This window comes from Rhinatrema bivittatum, chromosome 2 (genome assembly GCF_901001135.1).
Source record: "Rhinatrema bivittatum chromosome 2, aRhiBiv1.1, whole genome shotgun sequence".
NCBI lineage: Eukaryota > Metazoa > Chordata > Amphibia > Gymnophiona > Rhinatrematidae > Rhinatrema > Rhinatrema bivittatum.
Genome location: NC_042616.1, coordinates 176337138 through 176359858, shown reverse-complemented (window position 1 = coordinate 176359858; position 22721 = coordinate 176337138). Strand labels below are relative to the sequence as shown.

General features: G+C 44.7%; 1 protein-coding gene across 2 annotated transcripts in view; it reads left to right on the top strand.

Annotated features, from left to right (window-relative positions):
• LOC115084272 (serum paraoxonase/arylesterase 2-like) overlaps nt 1–22721 on the top strand; it is a 114746-nt gene that overhangs the window by 25474 nt on the left and 66551 nt on the right. For both annotated transcript variants that reach the window (XM_029588921.1, XM_029588922.1), the window contains exons 3-4: nt 12527–12597; nt 16949–17004. In XM_029588921.1, coding sequence (XP_029444781.1) covers nt 12527–12597; nt 16949–17004 — 127 coding nt within the window. The remainder of the gene's footprint in view (nt 1–12526; nt 12598–16948; nt 17005–22721) is intronic.

The window sequence follows — 22721 nt, the reverse complement described above, 5'->3', positions numbered from 1 at the left end:
ACACAATCTCTCAACTCATCTCATACACGCACATATACACACTCTACAGGCCCTCTGCCTCTCTCTCTCTCACCTCTGGGCCTCCTCTTCACGGGTCACCGCAGGATGGGCTCTGTAGCGGCCCTGCTACTGGGCTGCTGCGATTTGGGATTCGCGGCGGCCTGTAAGCGCTGCTCCTCTTCTGCACACAGCTGATGCTCCTCCTCCTTCCTGCCCGTGCAGCTCCGGCAACGTTTTCTTCCGGGGCCATGCTGGCAGGAAGGAGGAGGAGCATCTGCAGGCTTGGACGTGACCTTTTTCTTCGGGCCATAGTGACATGAGCTCCACCACGGCCCTGCCGATCTTCCTGCTGTGTGTGCGACAGCACAGCGGTCGTTCACTGCTCAGCTGCCAGTGGGATGAGGTCCACCGGCGGCTGCATGAGCCTCCCTGCGCCCGGGGACATTTGCTCCCCTCGAGATACCACTGCTCGCGGCGCCCCCTAATGCTCGGCGCCCTAGGCCCAGGCCTAGTTCGCCTAGTGCTTCCACCAGCCCTGGACTTACAGAGTTTAGACAGCCAACCATACAAAGGAGAGGTAGCAGGCAGGGCTGTGCAGTCCTACTGGAAAATAAAGGGAGAAAGGTGCCAAAAGAGGTTGTCAGGTGACTGCGCAGTGGGGGGGGGGGGAGGAAATTAAGTATTTTCATTATTGATCATGTGCGTCTATATTTTGTTTTCTTTCTGTAATTCCTCTTTTCCCTTTTTTTTTCTTCCCCAGATGTTAATAATTAGCCATTCATTTTAGGTTATTTTTCACTCGAAACTCCCAATAGAAGGTATATACAGTGACCAGTCCCAGTGACAGATTTAGGTTTTGTCACCACTTCTCCCCTTGTAGAAAGAACACAGAAGAAGGCCTAAGGCACAGCCTTCTTTGCTCTGCTCCTGCTATTCCAGCCTCATCTCCTCCTTTCATGACCCCCAAATGACAAAAAGAGAGGGGCTGGATTAGGGAGCAGAAAATGGCTGTTCTTTGTTCCCTGCTGTGTGCTCTGGCCTCATCCCTCTCTTCCTGTTCCCTGCACAGGATAGGAAAGGAGGACCTGGAATAGGGAGCAGAGCAGTTTCTCTTTGCTCTGTCCTTTCCATCCTCATCTCTCCTCCCCTGTTCTCTGCTTTGGGAGGGAACAGAAAGCTGTTCTGAGTGAGATTCAGCAGCAAATCTTCAACTAAGTCTGCTGCCTCTTTGTTGCCCCAGGACAGGGCTGGCCAGTCCAGCAGATCCCATAAAGGAGATCTATTTCCTGTTAGTCTAGAAACATGATGGCAGAAAAAGACCATTTAGCATATCTAGTGTGCCCATCTGCCCAATTAATTTTGCTATACAATTCCCATTACTCTCTCAGAGATCCTCTGTATTTATCCCATACTATAGAAAATTGATGGTAGAAAAAGACCACGTGGTTTGTCTAGCAATAGCTTTCTTGAATCTACCTAATAATCAGGCCGATACAGTACCGACGCGTAAAAAATTGTGCGGCTGTGTCCTGCGCCCGCTCCTTTGACGTGCGCACATTTGGTCTCTCAATCCGTGCAATTCAGTATTCAAATAAGAAGCAAATCAAAGCGGCACCAAAGGCGCAGTCGGAGTTTGATTTTACTGTATAGGACGTATAGGATGTCGATACAGTATCCTAGGTGCTCTGCACAATGCGTTGTTCTTCCATATATGTCATTTCAATGGAACAGGAATTGTCAATTAGAAATGTTATGAATTCCAAACTTTTCATTGATCTTGAAAAATTTCCCATTGTTCCCCCTTCGTGACATCATCACCGCGTTATAATCCTACCTTGGACGAGTATATAAATCGCATCTCCAAGTAAGAAAGTCTCTTTGTATCTGGGTCGGGCCAGGACAGACCGGTTAGAACCTTTGGATATCAATCGGATGATTGGCACCCCTTTACTCTCAACAGGTAAGAGGCATACTAATGGATGCTTCTTTCCACGAGGTCCCACATGGATGCCCAGAGGCATGGATGCTCAGAGGTCCCCACAAGGACACCCGGAGTCATAGACACTCAGAGGCCGCGCTAACTACATAACCTTTTGAAAATCCATGGCCTTGTGGTGGAGGGCAGCAGCCTAGAGCACCCGGAAAGGTTGGTTTCTGATAAACGTAAAGCTAGTGGGGGCCTCCAAGCATGGACATCCATACCATGGACGTTGGTCGGAAAGAGGCGGGAACGTCCATGTTGTAGGCCCCGCTACCAACCTTTCCGGGCTCTCCAGGCAGCGGCCCTCCACCACAGGCCATGGACGTTCGAAGGTAGCGGGGCCTGCGACCATTGACGTTCCCGCCTCTTTTCTGACTAACATCCATGGCTCCGTAAAACTAGTGGGGTGCCGAACGTGGACATCCATGCTCAGAAGTCCCGCTAGCTACTTCCAAGCACCATGGATGTTGGTCGGAAAGAGGTGGGAACGTCCATGTCATAGGCCCCACTACCAACCTTTCCTGGTGCTCCAAGCAGCGGCCCTCCGCCACAGGCCATGGATGTTCGAAGGTAGCAGGGCCTGCGAACATGGACGTTCCCGCCTCTTTTCTGACTAACGTCCATGGCTCAGTAAATATATACATGTAGACCATGATGCTGTCAGAGTCTGACTGTCACAAAGCACAGCACCACACTAACGCCAGGGCCAGGGTAGGCGCTAAATTTACAGATTAAAAAATGCTCGTTAAAGACACACTATTATGGACGCGCGTTACTGTATAGAGGACGAAAGCTAATCCAGTCATTGCATACCATCTGCCTGTGGCGGGCGCTAATTGTTACACATCTGTTTCGGCACGTGCTAAGGATGCTCAAGTGCCTATACTGAATCACGCGTCCGGCTAACACATCAAAAACACGCGTATAATTCACGTTAAAAGGCGAGCCAGCCCTGCCGCCCTTTACTGTATTGGCCTGAATGTTTTATGGACTTCTCCTCCCGGAACTTGTCCAAATCTCTTTTAAACCCCACTATGCCTCTGTGTGTTCAGTGAAAAAGTACTTTCTGTGATTTGTTTTAAATTTTCTGGTTATTAGTTTCATGAAGAGTCCTCTTGTAGTATTATTTGAAAGTGAAAATACCTGCCCTTTATTTACCCATTCTACCCCACTCATGATTTTATAAACTTCTGTCATGTCCCCTCTCAGACATATCTTTTTCCAAGCAGAAGAGACCTAACCTGTTGTAACCTTTCATCATAGCAGAGCTGTTCCATCCCCTTTATCATTTTTGTCACCCTTCTCTGCACCTTTTTATTTTAAGTTCTGCTATGTTTTAGTGTACATTGCATGTATGGTTTGCGATTAATCAAGTTTTAAATAAACTAAACACCAGTTCAACCCCCTTGTCCAATCACAAGCAGTAAGTGCTAAACAGAGAAAGAGGGAAACATTTTAACATTATCTTATTTTACATAACTGTGCATTAATTGAATTCACACAAACATACATAAGAAGCTTCCCTCCCTTTTACGTGTTTAGAAGTTGTTCCCAATATTCCCCTTCTCAGCAACTCTGCACACTTGCTGTTTATTATTGCTCTAGTCCTAATTCGTCATGCACGGCCAAGAAATGATCCTTGGACAAAGGCTTGGTTAATATATCTGCCACCATGTTCTCTCTGGGGCAACATTTCGACTTAACCAGTCCCTTCTCACACACACATTCCTTACATAGTATATTTTTATATCCACATGTTTCATGTTTGGCCTGATTTGTTTTGTGTCCACCATTTCAATACACCCTTGGTTGTCTTCAAAAAACTGTATTGGAGGCGATTGATCAATCTCAAAGTTCAAGAATAACTTGTACAGCCATGCAAGTTCTCTTGCAACTTACTCTGTAGCTCAGTACGCTGCCTCTGTAAAGATAAAGCCAAAACTGCCTGCTTCTTGCTTAACACGGGAAAGCTGCATCTTTGTAGAAGAAAACATATCCTGTTGGTTTTTGTATCCGTCCTGTCTCCTCTCCAATCTGCATCCACACATACCCAGTCAGGTCTGAACTCTCAGTAGCCGGTAACTTCAGTTTTAAGTTCATTGTCCCTTTCAGGTATCTTCCCAGTCCTTTTTAACTGCTGTCCGGTCCTCCTGAGTTAGATTAGTCACTTTTCTGCTAAGTAGACTCGCAGGATTGGCTATGTCAGGTCTGGATACCTGTAATGATTATTAGTGGGGAGTCTCCTTTGACTTCCACCTCCCTTTTGGTAGCCTGTTTCCATGGGAGTTCTAGGTTTATTGACTTCAGAGAGACCCAGAAAATCTGCAAGATCTTTTGTCTTTGGTTCAACAGGTAATGTCCAACTTTATCCTTTTGAATCTCAGTCCCTAGATGGTAACATATTTCCAAGTAATTTTACTTCAACTTCTTTGTTTAAACAGTCTATGATCTCTGAACTGTTGATATTCTTTTCATAGCATACAATCAGGTCACTTACATAACACAAAATGTACATCCATCTTCCAATTGTGTGTCTAGAATAAAGACATGGGTCAGCTTCTCCTTGCTTGAATCCCATGCTTCTTAACATCTCTCTCACCTTGTCAGCCCATGCTTTAGCAGTTTGCTTTATGCTATATATAGATCTGTGTAGGTTAAACACCAGTTTCTTCACCTGGTTCTTCAAATCCTGGTGGTTGATACATATAGCTCATCATGCAGAAAAGTAGTCTTTATGTCAAGATGTTCCACTTGCAAATTTTTGCTTGCTGCCACACTAAGCAGGATTCTTATAGTTGTATGCGTCACAACTGGCACACATATTTTGTCAAAATTCAATGCCATATTTCTTCTTGTAGCCTTTGGCTATCAATCTTGCCGTGTGTTTTTGCACATTTCCCTTTGCATCATACTTAGTTTTAAAAATCAGGCAGCATCCTATAGCTTGCCTGCCTCTTGGCAACTTAGTGTCCATGCCTTAGTCTTAAGAAGAGCCTCTATTTCTTGTGCTGCAATTTCTCCATTTTTCTGCCTCAGCAGGAGACATATTCTCAATGACTCTCCATGCTCAGATACATCTTTTCCTTGTTGTGCTGTGGTAGATTTCCTTTATTTGGACTTTTAGATCTCCTTAGTCTTGACTCTAGTTTCATAAGTGCTGCATCGCCTTCTTTCTGATTATCATAGTCATGCTCCTTAGGCTCTGAGATGGTGAAATTCTCTGTTTGAGGAAAAACATTTTCTGCATCTTCTACTTGTAGATCATTAGCACTGGGCAGCTGTGCATGCCTCTGCTTGCATGTTGAAAAATATATAGCAAATTCAGCATGTATATTTGAGTCTTAAAACAAGCACTGTCTTTAAACACTATTGCACTGTTGGTATGACCTTCATATAAATGGAGATGCTGATCACACTTATAAGCGGAGTGTAAATTAGTCTTAAACAAGACTGTAAGTGTAATCATTTGTCATACTGTCTTCCATTTAAAAAAAAAAAAATGTTCATATTGCAAGTAAATCACTTATCTTTCAAGTGACTATGTGCACATCTTCAAAACCTTTGCGCCCCCCCACCAGACACTATCCCAGTGATTCGTACATCTGCATCAAGGGCACAAAGAATAAACATAAGTAATGTGGGACTCAACTACGATTTAAATCATCACTGTAAACATATTTTAAAGTGTTCAGAAAATGATATGGAAACTTCCTTGCATAAAAAAATATGTATCTATCAGAAGAGCTGTGCTGCTAGTCACAGTACACATCTGCCAACAGATGGCTGGAGCAAGGTTAGATTTTGGCACGGACTAGGCCGGGAGCAAGGGTGCACCTGGCCCTAACATGGGATCCATTTCAAGGTTCGGGGAGGTGTGGGATGGGGGCTTGCACCCTAACTTTTTTTTATTTTCTAGTTTCTGGGGTTGGGGCCAGGACCCTATCTTTGACATATGTGGGGTGGGGGTTGGGGATCAGAAGGGGTCTAGACCCTATCTTTGACACTGGGGGGGGGGGGGGGGATGGGGCTGGAACCCAAAGTATACTTTTATTGCATAGACGGGGGAAGAAGTGTCCGGGGGTTGTCACCGTGTGAGCTTTTTAATTTTTTTTTTTTTTTAACTTGTTGGGGGTGTAGGAGCCGCCTCAACTGGTGGCTCTGAGTTGAGATGGGGATCATCATTTTCCCCCACTCATCCTCCCTATTTTGCTGCAACTTTTTTCTTTTGTCTGCGTTAGGGTCCCGGACATCCCACCTCACATCTAACACATTTTTTGAAATAGGTTTTATTATTTGAGCATGGCTGACCACCTTCTCAGTTGTCTGCAATAAAATATTAACATCAGATTGCCTATGCATGACTTTTTTTTTTTTTTTGCATGCATTTGTATTAGTCATGCATACTGATCACATGCAAAGATGGTCATTGTAATAGGGGAGGGTATTTGAGCAGGGAGATGCAAAATATTGCTAGTTAGAGCACTAACATGCCTTGATGCATCACCCTGTTAGAATGGTTAACTGGATCAGCCCAAGGCACTCACATATTGAACCAGAAAGAAGTGGTTTCTGATTGGCTTTCACTATCTCAAACTCAAGCTCATGAGTCCATCCACGTATGCTGCACTACATTTAAACAAGTCCCAGAGACAAGCTCTCCTGAATTTGGCTTCAGTTTGGTGCTGCTCAGTTGTAGGTTTGCTCTTGGTGCCCGCCTCATCTCTTCTTTTAAACACATCCATTGTCACTTGTTTGACATGTAGCATCACAGTCACAGTACTCTGTTCATGTCTGTTAACGTATTGTTTTAATTGTTTTTGATTTTAGTTTTATTCTGTTTATATTTTTATTATGCATGTTTTACTGTGAGCCGCTAAGAACTGTGGATATAGCAGCATATAAATCTTAAAAATAAATACATAGCATTACATGTCACACCAGAGTCCAGCTGACAGGATTGTAGTATATTATTTAATCTGAGATTCCCAAACTATTTGTGACCTGTTGTTGAGCACTCCTTTGAGAAGATCACATCAGTCCTGAGAAATTCTGCATCATCTGACTCTCATATCTCCTCAAATTTCTGCGGCTTACTCACTGTATTTCGCCTTCTACTCTATAGACACTCCTACAAAATGATTCAGGCTGCTGTAGGATCTACATGTTTATCAATATGATGGGCATTGTTCTTTCTCTCGCTTATGCACATGGCCACAATGCCTGCATGTTGATGGTTTGGTTGTTTTTTATAGTAGCCAACAGAAGCCTCGTTGATGGTTCTGTTGCATTAACGATGTCAACCTACTGGTCCTCTTCCATAATTCTCATTTGCAAGTAAGTAATCTCTGCAGTGCAATATATTTAATAGCTGTATTCAAATTTAAACACATCATTCTTTCAGCAGGCAGTGATGTATGCACTCACTGGCTATGCCAAAGACGAGTTTATCCTGAATCAGTTCATTATTCAGTGGGCTAGACTCGCATGTCACTGCTTTGTCTCTCAAATGTGCAATACAGTTGTAAATGGATTTATGTCCATTTTGTTTGCAGCAGCCAAATATGTATCTTTCAAGTATTACATTTTTTTACAGGCATGAAATAGGCTTCTAGTGCATCAAGGATGGCTTTTGGTATCCTTTATCTGTTCCTTTGTTAGACTCAAAATGTGCTTATAAACCTGGCAGCATTCAGTACCTATCACCCTCCTCCGTGTAGCTGCCTGTACTTTGAGTTTTCCTTAATGCCTTTGGCTAGAGAGTAGTCTTCAAATTGTGCCCTGACATGTTCCCAGTTATTACTTAAATCACCATTAACCTTCATGCCTTCAGGGGTGGAATGCTGTTAGCAGCTCCCATGACACAGAAATTCTTATTCTTCAGTAAAAGGCACATACAGTGCTAAGTAGATCAATATCACTACAAGCTTTTCCTTCTCTTCACAGTTACTACTACTTAACATTTCTATAGTACTATACGACATACTCAGCGCTGTTCAAACATACAAAAAGACACACAGTTCCTGAGCCCACTGTACTCCAGAAACTATCTACTTCAGATGTAGGGAAGGAATGCAGGTTCAGATACTTCTGAAACCATGTTTCATATGCAGAAGTCAAGACAACTAAAAGCTGCAAGTGAACAAGTGCTAAGTTGTAATTACTCAATAAGTAGCACACCAGATTAAAGCAACAACACAGATGGGAGGTAGGAAAACAGTGAAATATAACAATCAGCCTCAAGGTGGCATCAACCTACGACACCTGTAACACACTCCTTCACTTGCTCCCGAAGTCCTCCTTCAGTTTCCTCACTCACTTTGTCCCCTGTGGCCATGAATGTTATACACCAATACTCCTGTTCTTCTTGAATAAATTTTAGCCAGAATAGCTACATCCCAGTCATGTTTTTCTGTGTACCATATCTCCATGATAGCCATTATGTCCAAGTCAGCCTCTTCCATGACTTCCTCTCAATCTAAGACTTTTTCTCTTATGTGCAACCTTGACCAGGGGTTTTACTCCGGCTAGCAAATTACATCTCATGTTTGATTTTCTATCCCATGGTGGGTTTTCTTTTTTAGGGGGGGGAAGCTCTCTCTTATGGTCCATACCGTGGTGTTAATAGTTGCTGGGACAAATCAGACAAGACCAGGCTTTGGGTGTTTAAAATAAAGTTTACTGATTGGTAATATTTAAATTAAAGTTCATTTGTCCATAATGTAGAAGTTACATCTGACTGTTGGTACATGTGTATATTTTTCTGTAGGTAAGTATCCTTTTATTTCAGGCATCTGGGTTAGGCTTCCCAAGGTGATTTTACATGCACAAAGGTCACCCAGCATATAACCGGGAATTCTATTGGAGGGGTCCCCACATTCACAGTCCTACCTGACTCCATATTCTTCCTGGACACCCAGCCTGTCCTACTTCCATAAATGTGGAGATCCAGTTGGGGTCTCCTGATCTTGCTCTTTCTCCTTAGTTGTTGTTACTGAGGACTTCTTTGGGAGGAAAAGTCAAAAAGGATCAGGCTTTCTCTCAGCTCTGCATTCCAGTGGGGAGAAGTAAATCAGAAAAAAATCCTCCCCACATAGCAAATGTCCAAAAAATACTTCTAAAGGTAAAGATGGATACATCTTCAGCCATCACTGTCTCCCAGCAGGATCTGTCACTTGTGCTTGCCTCACCTAGCATTTAGAGTGGGCTCACGGATCTTCAGTCCTTTGATCAAGAGCTCTTTCACCCCAAAAAGGAATCTGGCATAAAAATCTCTCTCTCTCTCTCTGTGTAATTAATATGAGAAGGACCCTCTGGCAGGGAGTGTTTAATGAGGTATCACTTCACATTGAAAATGCAGAATGACTGTGGGAAACCTCACCAGAGAGTAAAACCAAAACATCCTCATTGTCATACCTGGATTTCACCCTGAGACTCGGGGAATTTGCATCAGTTGAAGGGTCTCAGGGGAAACAGGGTCTCTGTATACAGCTCAGCCACTCCCCTTCCTCAGTAAGCCTGCAGAGAACAGGAAATGTGAGGTGAGTCTGGAGCAAACACTGCAAGCCACATGTGGGGAGAAAATGGAAAGGGGCTGCAGCTGTGATTCCAGATTTGGAACTCACTCAGGTAGAGTGAGGATGCAGTCGTCATGGAGCTGTGACTTATAGGGGGTGGGAGCAAAGAAAGTGTTTGGTCAGGGAGAGAGAAAGGGGAAGTATGCAGGGGTCATCTCTGGAGGGAGGAATGGTGATGGATGGGAGAAAGAGAAAGTGTGGATTAGTTGGAGTGGGGGAATAAGAGAGAAAGCTGATACATATTCCATTCCTTCCCACCTACTCCTGCCCTTTGCTAATCAATAGCAATCTCAGGGTGACCACAACTCAAAAGTTCCCAGGTATGCTCATTGTTCAGAGACTCTCTAAAACTGATCACACTGAGTTCTAAAATGGCTGGAATAAATAAGGTTAAGGCATCCAACCTCCGCCCTCCAAGTGGGAGTGGCTGAGGGGGCTGGAAGGCTCATGATATTAGAGTTCTATACAGGGAACTAGTGACATCTAGTGGCCAACTTGTAGGGGTGCCGCATATGTGCAATAGTGTACATAGCTTTCCAGATGTTGCCCAATACAAAATTTACCAAGTAGAAAAAGCAATATTATTAATCATGTAAAGACAGCTAAGTTACAGACGTTTAAATGTGAAAAGTCACTTTTTGTTTTGAACTGAAATGCAGTGCAATCATCCATTTTATAATTTCACGAGAAAGTCCTTGTCTTTCCAAATATGAGTGTAATGATCACGGGGTGGTGTCCCCTAGCGGTCACTCATATGGACTCCTGGACTCCTGTATATTTGGGGAACAGTAAGGTGTAACTTCTAAGCCCTCTGACGCAGCCTCAGGTTTACATCGGGGCCTAGTAAATACCTACTTTCGGGGAAAGGTGGAAAAGTCAGGGCTGCTGGCATGTGCTCCCCCTCTTCTCAGTTCGTAGATAACGGTAACAGTAAGGCCAATTAAGTGTCCACAGAAACAAAAAAACCCAAAACCCTCTGGAGATGGGTTTCCCAGGTAGGGCGAGAGAATGAACGAGGCAAGAGTCCAAACCTTTTCCCGGGGAAGGCCCCAACCCTGCTACTCTTCAGACGCTGGTCTCTTAAAGGGGACTGCTGAGATCCTCCAAGGCTTTGAGAACCGTTGGGTGTTGGCCCTTTTTCCAGCCAGGTTAAATAAAAAGTCTTTTCTTGGCTTAGGAACGCAAACTGCAAAACACAGTTTTTCCCCACCCTGGGCTTGGCTTAGTTTAATGGCTGTGCCTACAAGTGTCCAGAGCACTACTGTAGGGCTGCTCCTCGCTAGTTACATTCAAAACAGAAACAAACAAAACACAGTTTTTTTTCTTCCCCAGGGCCAAACTGAGTGGCCTTGCTGGGTTCAACCTTCCCTGACCTTCTGCAGAGCCCAGCTGCAATTCAAACTGCAAAAATCCCCTGGTGTGTTGCAATTTTCAAGGCTTTGGCTTCCAGGAGCCCAGGCCTGAGGTATCATCTCCATTCCTGTTCAGTCTGAGGTATCCATGAGTTCTGCTTTTTCCTCTATTTCTGTGGACAACTCCACTTCCATCGACTCTGGTTATTCCCACACCTCTACTTCCTCCAACCCTATGCCTTAGCTCCATCCCAATTAATGTCACCTAGGCCATAGGGTTCCCAACTGGCTCTAGATTTTCAGGACAGGTTAATCCAATCCTGGTTTTACTGCCCTGCATGCAGGTATTTATAGTCTTGATTTTCCGAGGGAATGCAATAGTGAAATCAGAATAAGTCCATACCATGTGGTAAAACCAGGACTGGATCAACCTATCCTGAAAATCTGGAGCCAGTTGGCAACCCTACTAGGCTATTGTTGGGAGGCCTGGGCTCAGCCACCTCCTGCCTGTTTCCTGTTTAGCTAGGCCACCTGGGAAATGTAGTCCTCAGAGGCTTTAGGGGCTTCCTGGGACTCCTAATTATGTTTTGTACTCTGCCTATACTGTCTTGGGGTTTACTGTCCTTTCTCTGATCATCACAATAAGCTTCATATATGCTGAGAGTGCTCTAAATGTCAGCAGTTTGCCATGCTGTTAATTACACAGAAAGATATTCGTTCAAATATTGGATATATGGTAATAGATAGAAAAAGGAGTTGAATTAGCACATTTGCAATGTGTCAGCAGTAGTGCCAGTCATCAAGGATTCTATTAATTGAAATTAATGCTTTCTCTGCCAGTTCTGGGATACTAAAATGCATCCAGGTTTTTGTAGCTGGTGTATGGTTTGCCACACATGCAGGTGTTGGGGTGCAATTGTGATGCTGGGTTATGGGAAAGGGGATGGGAGATGAGGGGTGTAATGGAGGTACTGAGGTAAGTTTATCCGACTAAAGAAGAGGGGGGGGTTGTGTTAAAAGAAGGCTAGAGAATCGGGCATGGTTCTGGGTCGTCTGTGATTCTGTGGCTGAGGGAGGGGCTGCAAAATCCAGTCTTTCCCATGGAATTCACCAATCACTCTCCTCCACTCATTCCCTTTTCCTCTGCTCCTCCTCCTCTATCCTCCACTTCTTCTGTACCTCTATATCCCCTCTATTCTCTATCCTGCCTGCCCTTGAGATTTCTTCTCCATTGTCCTTCTCTCTGATCCCCTCTCTCTTTTTATCCCCAGAACCTCCTCCCTTATCAGTACCAGCACTCCCCCCCCCCCCCCCCCCAAAAAAAAAAAAAAAAAGAGAACAAATGAACTGGGCACAGAAATGACAGAAGTTGATTTAATTTTCATAAACTTAAATACATTACATCTTAATATACAAATGTATGCCAAATTATGCAAATTTGTCACATTGTTGCCACACAATTTTAAAAAATGTGCTGCAGAATCTTGGGAAATATACCACAGCAAACCAGGGGCACTGACCTAGGCTATGGATTAAGACATGGGACCCCAATGCACATTTCAATCTGCAATGATATCTATAAATAAACTGACTTTAGGTGTTGCAATTTGCTTCATCAGAGACCGACTAAGATCTTCCCGAGAGCTGGAGCCAATCGAGCTGCCCAACTGTCATGTGCTGAAAGGAATTGGTATGTATGAGATGTTAGTTAGTGCATGGCTCCATGCTGGAGAACCAATGAAATGTAAGAGTGAAATATATACTTGTAGAAACAGTCAGTTAAGGAAGGAAAAACCTGTCTGGATTAAATCTGAACCTATCAGCATGCTTGTTTATCTCCTGCCCAGAAACACCCCAAAGAGGGAACTTCACTATCCTCAGCAAGGTTAGTCCACACAAGGCTTCAGGCATATACAGGCTGATGCAATATAAACGCGCTAAAAACGGGTGCTCATTGAGTGTCCGTTTCCCTAATATGGTGCATATTAGGGAAACGGATAGGTGCTATCCACCTCTCCTGGGCATGATGAAATATGCTAATGAACTGCTACATTAAAAAAGGACGTGCTAGGGGAAATTATGTGTCCCTAGCATGTCCTTGGCATCCAGGAGACAAGGCTGTGTGTGGGTTAGGGAAATGGTTGCTCAATACAAGCGTCCGTTTTATTCCATGACAGCTAATTGACTGGCACAATATACACACACAGTATATACGGCCTGGAGCATGTATATTGTGCGTGTGTATAGTGCATCCAGAAAATTTTTTATTTTTGTTTCAGGCAAGCCTTTTTAATTTTGCATGGTGCTGCTTTCTGTGGTTCCTCTTACTTCATATTGTGACAATACGAAGTAGGAGGAACCATAGAAAAGCAGTAGTTTTTTGTTATTAAGTTGAACCCCTTGATGCACAGCAAGTGTTTATGCCTGCTCCATGTTCAAAAGTGCGCGCCAGACGCACAGCGATTTTTTTTTTTTTTTTTTTTTTTTTTTTTTTAAATCGGGTGTAATAGCTAATAGCCTCATCTACATGGCATTTATATGTGATGAGCGCTATAAGCTACATGCTTGTTTGGAAGTGCTAATCCCATTACTGCATCAGGAGTTATTCTAGCGCGTCCAAAACCCAGCGGCAAGCTGTGTGCTAGGCTGAGTGCACTATATTGCATTGGCCCCCTAGTTGCTTCGCATCCAACTTGTGGGATATTTTTTCCATAAGACTTAGGCATGGATACTTGTTACTCTTCCTTTCAACAAAGAATCCATCCTGGCTATTCAACTAAGTCATCTCCTGAGCTGTGCGTTTCCACCTGTCTTACTGCTAGGAATCCTCCCATAACTATGAAAACAGTATTCTACTTTTATTGCTATGCTTCCTTCCTACTCTATGAACTCAGTGCACACTGGGGCCAATGCAATAATTATGTGCCAAAAGTGGGCACTGAACATTCAGCACCCGCTTTCCTAAAACGCTCCCAGGCACCCCTCCTGGGGGCGCCATGCAATATTTGAATTAGGGGTCACGTTCTCAAGGAGGCTCTAGTGTCACTTGAACACCCCTTGCGCCTCCTCGAGAACAGGAGCCCGCGAGCATCGACCATCCGCCGGTTAGGAAAACGGATGCCAAATTTATTGGCATCAGTTTCCCTAAACAGCATACAGCCAGGGACTCAAACAGGCGCTTGTCAACTGAGCATCCGTTTCCTGCACCCGACTGCCAGTGCTTTTTTTTAACTTTGCATTTATTTATTTATTGCTTTTCTGTATTACTTTTAGGAGCGCTCAGCAATTAACGCCTGCTCTGGGCAGACGTTAATTTCTGAGCACAAAAATGTGCGTCTTAGATGCATGTATTTTTTTTGCGTTCGGAGTGAATAGCTAATAGCCTCATTCACATACATTTGCATGTGATGAGAGCTATTTGTTTCACTCCACATTGGGCGTGCGTTGTGGAGGCGCTAATCCCCTTATTGCATTATTGCATTATTGCATAAGGGGATTAGGTAGCGCCTATACAACCCACGTCCAACGGGTAAACAGTGCATTCGGCTGAGCGCACTGTATTGCATTGGCCCCACTGTGTATTGCTACCTAGGCAGTTGCTACCTATGCAGTTTTGCATTGTTCAATTCCTAGTTTTATGTTCTTACCTCTCCTCCCGCATTACCCAGCCATATGGACTGCAATATTCATCTTTCTTTGTAATTTGCCTTGTTCCTTTTCCTAGGAAAAGGTGGCATATCAAATTAAAATACATTGAAAAACATTCATAGATAAAGTCTTCTTACCAATGTTTATATGTAGCTGAGTACACTCATGGTAAACATTGGATTGACTCAAACTGGAATACAGTGGGAACCTCTACTTTCTGGTAGAGCTGGTGTTGGTGCTGGTTGGCACCCTGTGCAAACAGCAGGGACGTTGGTGGTTAGGAAGAAGGCCTCCCTGAGTGCTGCTATGGGCAGAGTCACTTTAAAGCCACCACAGCACCCTCTGAATGGTGGCACCTTGTGCGGCTCCACAGGCCACATACCCCTGAAACCAGCCCTAATCACTAGCAATTAGCCATGTTTGAAATGTTACTAATCCTGCCACTGACTGATGTGTATCATAAGTGATCCTAGTTTCAGCTAGCAGACAAGGGTCACTTGTTGAAACGTGCACAATAAAAGGAAAGATGTGCTCTGCGGTGGATGATGCAGCAGTCACCACTGGGTATTTCATTCTCAGTGTTGCAGTTAGAAAGCCTAAGCAATGTGCAGAATAATTTGATGGATTGTTGGAATATTATCAGGGATGTATGAATAAAAATAAATACTAATTTTGTTGATGGCTGGTTTCTTTGCATTTCTCCAGCCTCCTCACTGTCATCGTTAACAGGTTGCTTTATTCACTGCAGAAAATGTAATGCTTATAGGCTTGCCTTTAGTTTTATGCTGAAGGGGGTTTTAACTTCCTTTTTTTTTTTTATTGCATTGGTCCTTTTTTTAAGATGTCCTGTCCCATTCCACACTAGACACACCTAGAATATTGGCATAGATGCAAAATGGGATAAGCTCTTTATCTGAACCTTTGTGGCTATGGCAAAATTGTTTTCAGAACAGGGCCCAATGGTTTTTGCAGTTCTCCCTCTTTTGTAAGCAAATCCATTACAAAAGCATCAACTGGTTTTGGGGTTTTTTTTGGTGTTTTTATACAATAAGTATAGTGTGAAATACCACATGTCCCTGCCATTTTCTGTCTGTTGTTGGTGTTTCTCATCTTAGGCATATGAATTCCCATTGCACACACAAAAGCTCAAACTTTCTCCTCTCTCTCTCATACTTTATACACGTACTCTTTTTAATACACATGTTCATTCTCTTACACATGCTCCCTCATAAACAAACACATACAATCTCTCACTCACTTACATGGTCTTTCTCTTACTCACATGCTAACATACATTTTCATTCTCTATCTCACACATATACTTGTTCTCTCTTACATTCTCACACACACACACACACACACAGTCTCTCACTCACACAGACTTTCTTACACATACTGACATGTTCTCTCACCCTTACACATACAGGGCCGGATTTTAAAAAGGCCCGGTGATGCGCGTAAAGCCCTGGGACATGTGTAAGTCCCGGGGCTTGCAAAAAGGGGCGGGGCTGGGCAGTCCAGGGCGGGGTCAGGAGTGGAGATAGCACATCCAGACTCGGCAGAAATGACAGGCACCCACTGCTGATCATTAGTGTGTGTCAAATATGAACTACAGATGAATAATCTGTGCTTGATTCCTGAACAGAAAGCCCCTGAGGCAACCACTCGAATAGTGGCAAAACTCGGCCAGAGTCGGGCATTTTAATACGTCTCCACCATAATAAACATTTTTCACAAAAGGACATCCGGCATCTATTTTTTTTTTTGGTTTATTCTCTAGACATCTATGTAAAATGAAAAGCTGTATTAAGTCGAACAATCACTCCAAAAGCAATATTTACTTAAGTAAAATGGTAGTGCTAGAGGGTAATTTCAGTTGACTGGGCATTGGCGGGCCAATGTATCTGATGAAGACATGACCTTGCTTATACAGTTAAAGACTCGTTGAAAAACTCGGTGTGTCAATGTTTGCTTTGTTATGCAACCCTTTCAATAAACACTGAAGCTGCACGTCTTTTAATCAGCTTTCTTACTGTAAGCCCACAATTTTTTTTTCTCTGTTTCATTGCCTTTATACGAGGGGAAGAAATACTGCTAGAACACAAGCAGTGAAATGTATGGGATTTTTAAATGTCTAAATATGGTGCAGTACACTTTTTACAAAAGACTAAATAGCATGGTAACCTCTACTAGTGCTACAATTTTCAAGGATAATCCTTCAAAGCATGGGAAATCTTTGCATGTGCACCCTGGCCTCCAAACAGCAGTTCTGAGAGCACCACCTTTCTGAACTTGGTGGGGGATTCGCTGGGGTGCCGCATTCATAATCCGAGACTAATGCTCACACCTCTTTACAGCCGTGACTAATTTTCATGTGTCCTTTCCCTTTGCAGAAGCTGGCTCTGAAGATATTGATATTCTTCCTAATGGACTGGCTTTCATAAGTGCTGTAAGTATTACAGTAGATCTCTTGTAATCCTATTCATTGATTCACAGTGTCAGATGGCACCTTCAGCAGACATTGCTTTCTTTTTAGCCTTTCATAAGGCATGTATCTACCATTTGCAGGAGCATGGACTCCCGTACTCTCTGTTTTTGATACTCTAGTAGAGCAAGTCTAATGAATTTCTTAAATATTTTTGTTGGTAATTAGCAGTTCACTGTTTGCATCTCTCTGTAGTACTTGACTATAAGACTTTTCAGGACCTACATTAACAAAATGTTGTGTGGCACACCAAACTCCACAGAGCAGGCAGTGCCAACATGGAAAGGATTCATATGGACAAGGAAGAGTGATAGAAGCATTGAAAGTCAGTAGGATCTCTTCCAAATTTTTAAACAAAGGGAGGGAGGTAGTAGAAACTAGGGATGTGAATCGTGTTTTGACGATTTAAAATATCGTCCGATATATTTTAAATCGTCAAAAATCGTTAGGGCCACGATACAATACCAATTCCCCCGATTTATCGTTAAAAAATCGTAAATCGGGGGAAGGGGGAGGGCAGGAACTTACTTACTTGCCCTAAACCAATGGCAGGAAAACCGGCACACTAAAACCCCCTAAAACCCATCCCCCACCCTCCCGACCCCCCCCCCCCCAAATGCCTTAAATTACCTGGGGGTCCAGCAGCGGTCCGGAACGGGCTCCTGCAATTGAATTGTGTTGTCTTCAGCCGGCGCCATTTTGCAAAATGGCGGCCGCAAAATGGCGGCGGCCATAGACCAACACGATTCGACTGCAGGAGGTCGTTCCGGACCCCCGCTGGACTTTTGGCAAGTCTTGTGGGGGTCAGGAGGCCCCCCCCCAAGCTGGCCAAAAGTCCCTGGGGGTCCAGCGGGGGTCCAGGAGCGATCTCCTGCCGCGAATCGTTTTCCGTATGGAAAATGGCGCCGGCAGGAGATCGACTGCAGGAGGTCGTTCAGCAGGGGTTCAGGACCGCCGCTGAACGACCTCCTGCATTCGATCTCCTGCCGGCGCCATTTTCCGTCCAGCGGGGGTCCGGAACGACCTCCTGCAGTCGAATCGTGTTGGTCTATGGCCGCCGCCATGTTGCGGCCGCCATTTTGCAAAATGGCGCCGGCTGAAGACAACACAATTCAATTGCAGGAGCCCGTTCCGGACCGCCGCTGGACCCCCAGGTAATTTAAGGCATTTGGGGGGGGGGGGGTTCGGGAGGGTGGGGGGATTTAATTTAAAGGGTCGGGGGGGGGTTTTAGGGGGTTTTAGTGTGCCGGTTTTCCTGCCATTGGTTTAGGGCAAGTAAGTACTTCCCTCCCAAAGTTGATGAAGTATTAAGGCATTTGGGGTGGGGGATTTAATTTAAAGGGTCGGGGGTGGGTTTTAGGGGGTTTTAGTGTGCCGGCTCACGATTTTAACGATTTTCACGATATTTTAAACACCCAAACGGCAACAATACGATTCCCTCCCCCTCCCCAGCCGAAATCGATCGTTAAGACGATCGAGGACACGATTCACATCTCTAGTAGAAACACATAGGAACTCATCACAATGGAGCAGCTCGTTCTATATACAAGTGTGGGAGAAGGTAGAAGGGAGAAGTTGGCGTGGTGCAGGTACTTGGTTCAGTTAGTTACCTTGCCTGCTGTACTTGGCTGCCAGAGCTCCTCTACTGCTGCCATTGTCAACACTCAGAGTGAATCACATCCAATGCTCAGTGCATGCTGTCCCCATCTCTCTCATGATGAGGGATAGGGCAAAAACTGGAAGGACACAAAGATGATGAGGTGCTATGTGTGATTATGTGGCCTTCAAAAAGTAGGGCCTAGCTGTCTGTGCCCTATATGTTGCTATTAATGATCACACTCTGGGGCTCATGTTGTAACTAGGAAGAAGACATGCATGATTGCACATGAACGGAGCCCGGGTGCTGGACTGAATTTGAGCATTAGGCAATGGTGACTTTTCCATGGCACACCTGATTAGATTTGAAGGCACACGGGTTGGGAACACTGCTGTAAATTATCTAAGAATAGGGAGTATCAAAACCTGCAGGATTCTTCACTGTTTTAAACAGTTGAGAAGGGCCAATCCACATCAAACATCTGCAGACTGTATTCCATCAAGACTCCTTACTTTGCTTTAATTTAAATGTTTTTATTTTCAATAATGAATACAACAGCTTTACATCTTGTGGTCCATATTCAAACACAGTCTGGCCTTGCAGGTTCAGCAGCTCACAGCGTCTGTGCAAACCCTAGGTAACAGCCTGACTCCATACGGGTTCTAGGGGCTTCAACACCCATGGCCCCGAGTGTCCCAGCACAACAACTGGTATATGCCTCTCTCCAACACCACGCTTCGACAGAAACACTAATATTTGCAGAAGGTTCCTGAATCAGTGCCAAATCATTTTCAAACTGCAATTGGGGAGTTTTCCATCTGACCAAGTTATGGTATCCTACATCATCTCCCTCCTCATCGGCCAGGCGCTTAGTCTGGGCATCTCCCTTTAGAAATGACATATGTTGAATGACCTAACTGAATTCTTGGGAATACTTCTAGAGGGTCTTTGAGGAACCGGGCAGGTCCTCTTCTGCTGCAGCCAACCACTTGCACGTTTTGCCAAGGCCTCTGATGGTGGAGCATTACGCCATTCAGTTTTGGATTCTGGCCACCGAGCTAAGGTGGAATAAGAACATGCCATACTGGGTCAGACCAAGGGTCCATCAAGCCCAGCATCCTGTTTCCAACAGTGGCCAATCCAGGCCATAAGAACCTGGCAAGTACCCAAAAACTAAGTCTATTTCATGTTACCATTGCTAGTAATAACAGTGGCTATTTTCTAAGTCAACTTAATTAATAGCAGGTAATGGACTTCTCCTCGAAGAACTTATCCAATCCTTTTTTAAACACAGCTATACTAACTGCACTAACCACATCATCTGGTAATAAATTCCAGAGTTTAATTGTGCATTGAGTGAAGAACTTCTTTCTCCGATTAGTTTTAAATGTGCCACATGCTAACTTCATGGAGTGCCCCCCTAGTCTTTCTATTATCTGAAAGACTAAATAACCGATTCACATCTACCTGTTCTAGACCTCTCATGATTTTAAACACCTCTATCATATCCCCCCTCAGCCGTCTCTTCTCCAAGCTGAAAAGTTCTAACCTCTTCAGACTTTCTTCATAGGGGAACTGTTCCATTCCCCTTACCATTTTGGTCGCCCTTCTCCATCGCAATTATATCTTTTTTGAGATGCGGCGACCAGAATTGTACACAGTATTCAAGGAGTGGTCTCACCATGGAGCGATACAGAGGCATTATGACATTTTCCATTTTATTCACCATTCCCTTCCTAATAATTCCCAACATTGTTTGCTTTTTTGACTGCCGCAGCACACTGAACTGACAATTTCAATGTGTTATCCACTATGACGCCTAGATCTCTTTCTTGGGTGGTAGCACCTAATATAGAACCTAACATTGTGTAACTATAGCATGGGTTATTTTTCCCTATATGCATCACCTTGCACTTATCCACATTAAATTTCATCTGCCATTTCGATGCCCAATTTTCCAGTCTCAGAAGGTCTTCCTGCAATTTATCACAATCTGCTTGTGATTTATTTATTTATTTAATAGCTTTTAAATATACTGACGTTCGTAAGACACATCACGCCGGTTTACAATTAACTCTGAGAAGGAGGAACTACAATGAGCAGGGAGACAGGGGGCTGGAGCAGGCGAGAACAGGAGAGTCGATCGAGACAGGGAGGGGGAAGGAGAAAGAAGGGCGGAAAAGAGAGAATAGAGTGAAAAACAACTATAACAGTAGAAAAACAGCAGATTGAAGAACTTATTTAATTTTTCATTATATTACATCAACAAAGGGTAGAATCAGGAAAAGAGGGGTACAGCTATATGTACTAGGAATGTTTCTGGGTGGCTGGGGGGGGGGGGGGGAAGTAGCTAGGTATGGTTGGCATCGGGGTAGGCCTGTCTGAACAGCCAGGTCTTGATACCTTTTTTGAAGGTGAGAAAGCAAGGCTCAAGATGTAGATGGGTGGGAAGTGAGTTCCAAAGGGTAGGGCCCGCAATGGTGAAAGCCCTTTCTCTGGTGGAGGTAAGGTGAGCAATTTTAAGAGGAGGGGTGTGCAAGGTACCTGCAAGGGAGGATCTGGAAGGACGATTGGTGGTCCAGAAGTGGGGCATTTCCTTGAGCCAAGAGGAGTTGTTTTTATAAAGCACATTGTGAAGGATGGTGAGGGTTTTATAGTGAATGCGGAAGGGGATGGGAAGCCAATGCAGCTTCTTTAGTATGGGGGTAATATGCTCTAGGGATGTGAATCATCCAAAATCGTTAGAGTGCACAATACAATACAAATGCCCCTGATTTATTGTCAGGGGCATTTGTATTGTATCGTTAAAGAGGGCGCGGAAAAACCGGCACACCAAAACAACCCTAAAACCCACCCCGAACCTTTAAAACAAATCCCCCACCCTCCCGAACCCCCCCAAAATGTTTTAAATTACCTGGGGTCCAGTGGGGGGTCCCGGCACGATCTCCAGCTCTCTGGCCACGGCTGCGTTGAGAAATGGCGCCGGTGGCCCTTTGCCCTTATCATGTGACAGGGCAAAGGTAGCACCGGCGCCATTTTGGTTCCTGGCTCCCGACGTCACGCGTGCAGGAGATCGCCCCCGGACCCCCGCTGGACCCCCAGGGACTTTTGGCCAGCTTGGGGGGCCTCCTGACCCCCACAAGACTTGCCAAAAGTCCAGCGGGGGTCCGGGAGCGACCTCCTGCACGCGGGCCGTAATGCCAATCTTCAAAATGGCGCCGGCGCTACCTTTGCCCTCACCTCCCCCCCCCCTCTAATCTGAGGGGGGGGGCAGGTGGGTTGAAGTTTGAGGTTAAGGTGTTTTTTAGCAGCCAATAGTAAACCTCCACCCTTGCTCTTAAATGGGCATTCAGGCCCTTACCGATGACATTGGCTCCCTCGAAGATGCGGCCGTCTGGGGCTCATGTGGGGCGGCGTGGCGGCAGGCAGGCAGGCAGGATAGGTCCCGGGCCCAGAGCACCCCGACCCCAACGGGTCTGTGCCGGAGAGCACGGATGCGGCAAAGGGGTCCCTTTGCCGCGCCGCAGCAGCCCATCTGAACAATTTTGTGTCATCTGCAAATTTGATTACCTCACTCGTCCTATTTCTTTCCAGATCATTTATAAATATATTGAAAAGTAAGGGTCCCAATACGGGTCCCAATACAGATCCCTGAGGCACTGTCATATTCTGGCAGGGCCTGCCATCCCAGATAAAGGATGAACTCATTGGACAGGAAATCCCCACTTCCCTCAATACATTAATCTCCCTCTCTAAAAAGATTGACGTTCATTTCCAGGAGAGTTTGCGGGAGCGTGGTTATTCTCAAGGGGTACCAATTCTGGCTCCCAGATTTCAGTGCTTCCTATTGATTCAGTACAGGATCAGATCCCTGTGCCCACCCTGGAGGAACCTATGCAGTTGGACCATTTTTGTCTGACAGAAGAGTAGAGACGCTGATGTCTCTTCTGGAATCTGTATCTTTATTGTGCTGCCCTATGTTTAAAATCTGCCTGATAAAACCAGGAGATTTTACAAGCCTAGAGCTGGCTGGGGATGCATCCCTAGATCCCTCTAGAACTACTTTTCCCTCTTACATTGTCCT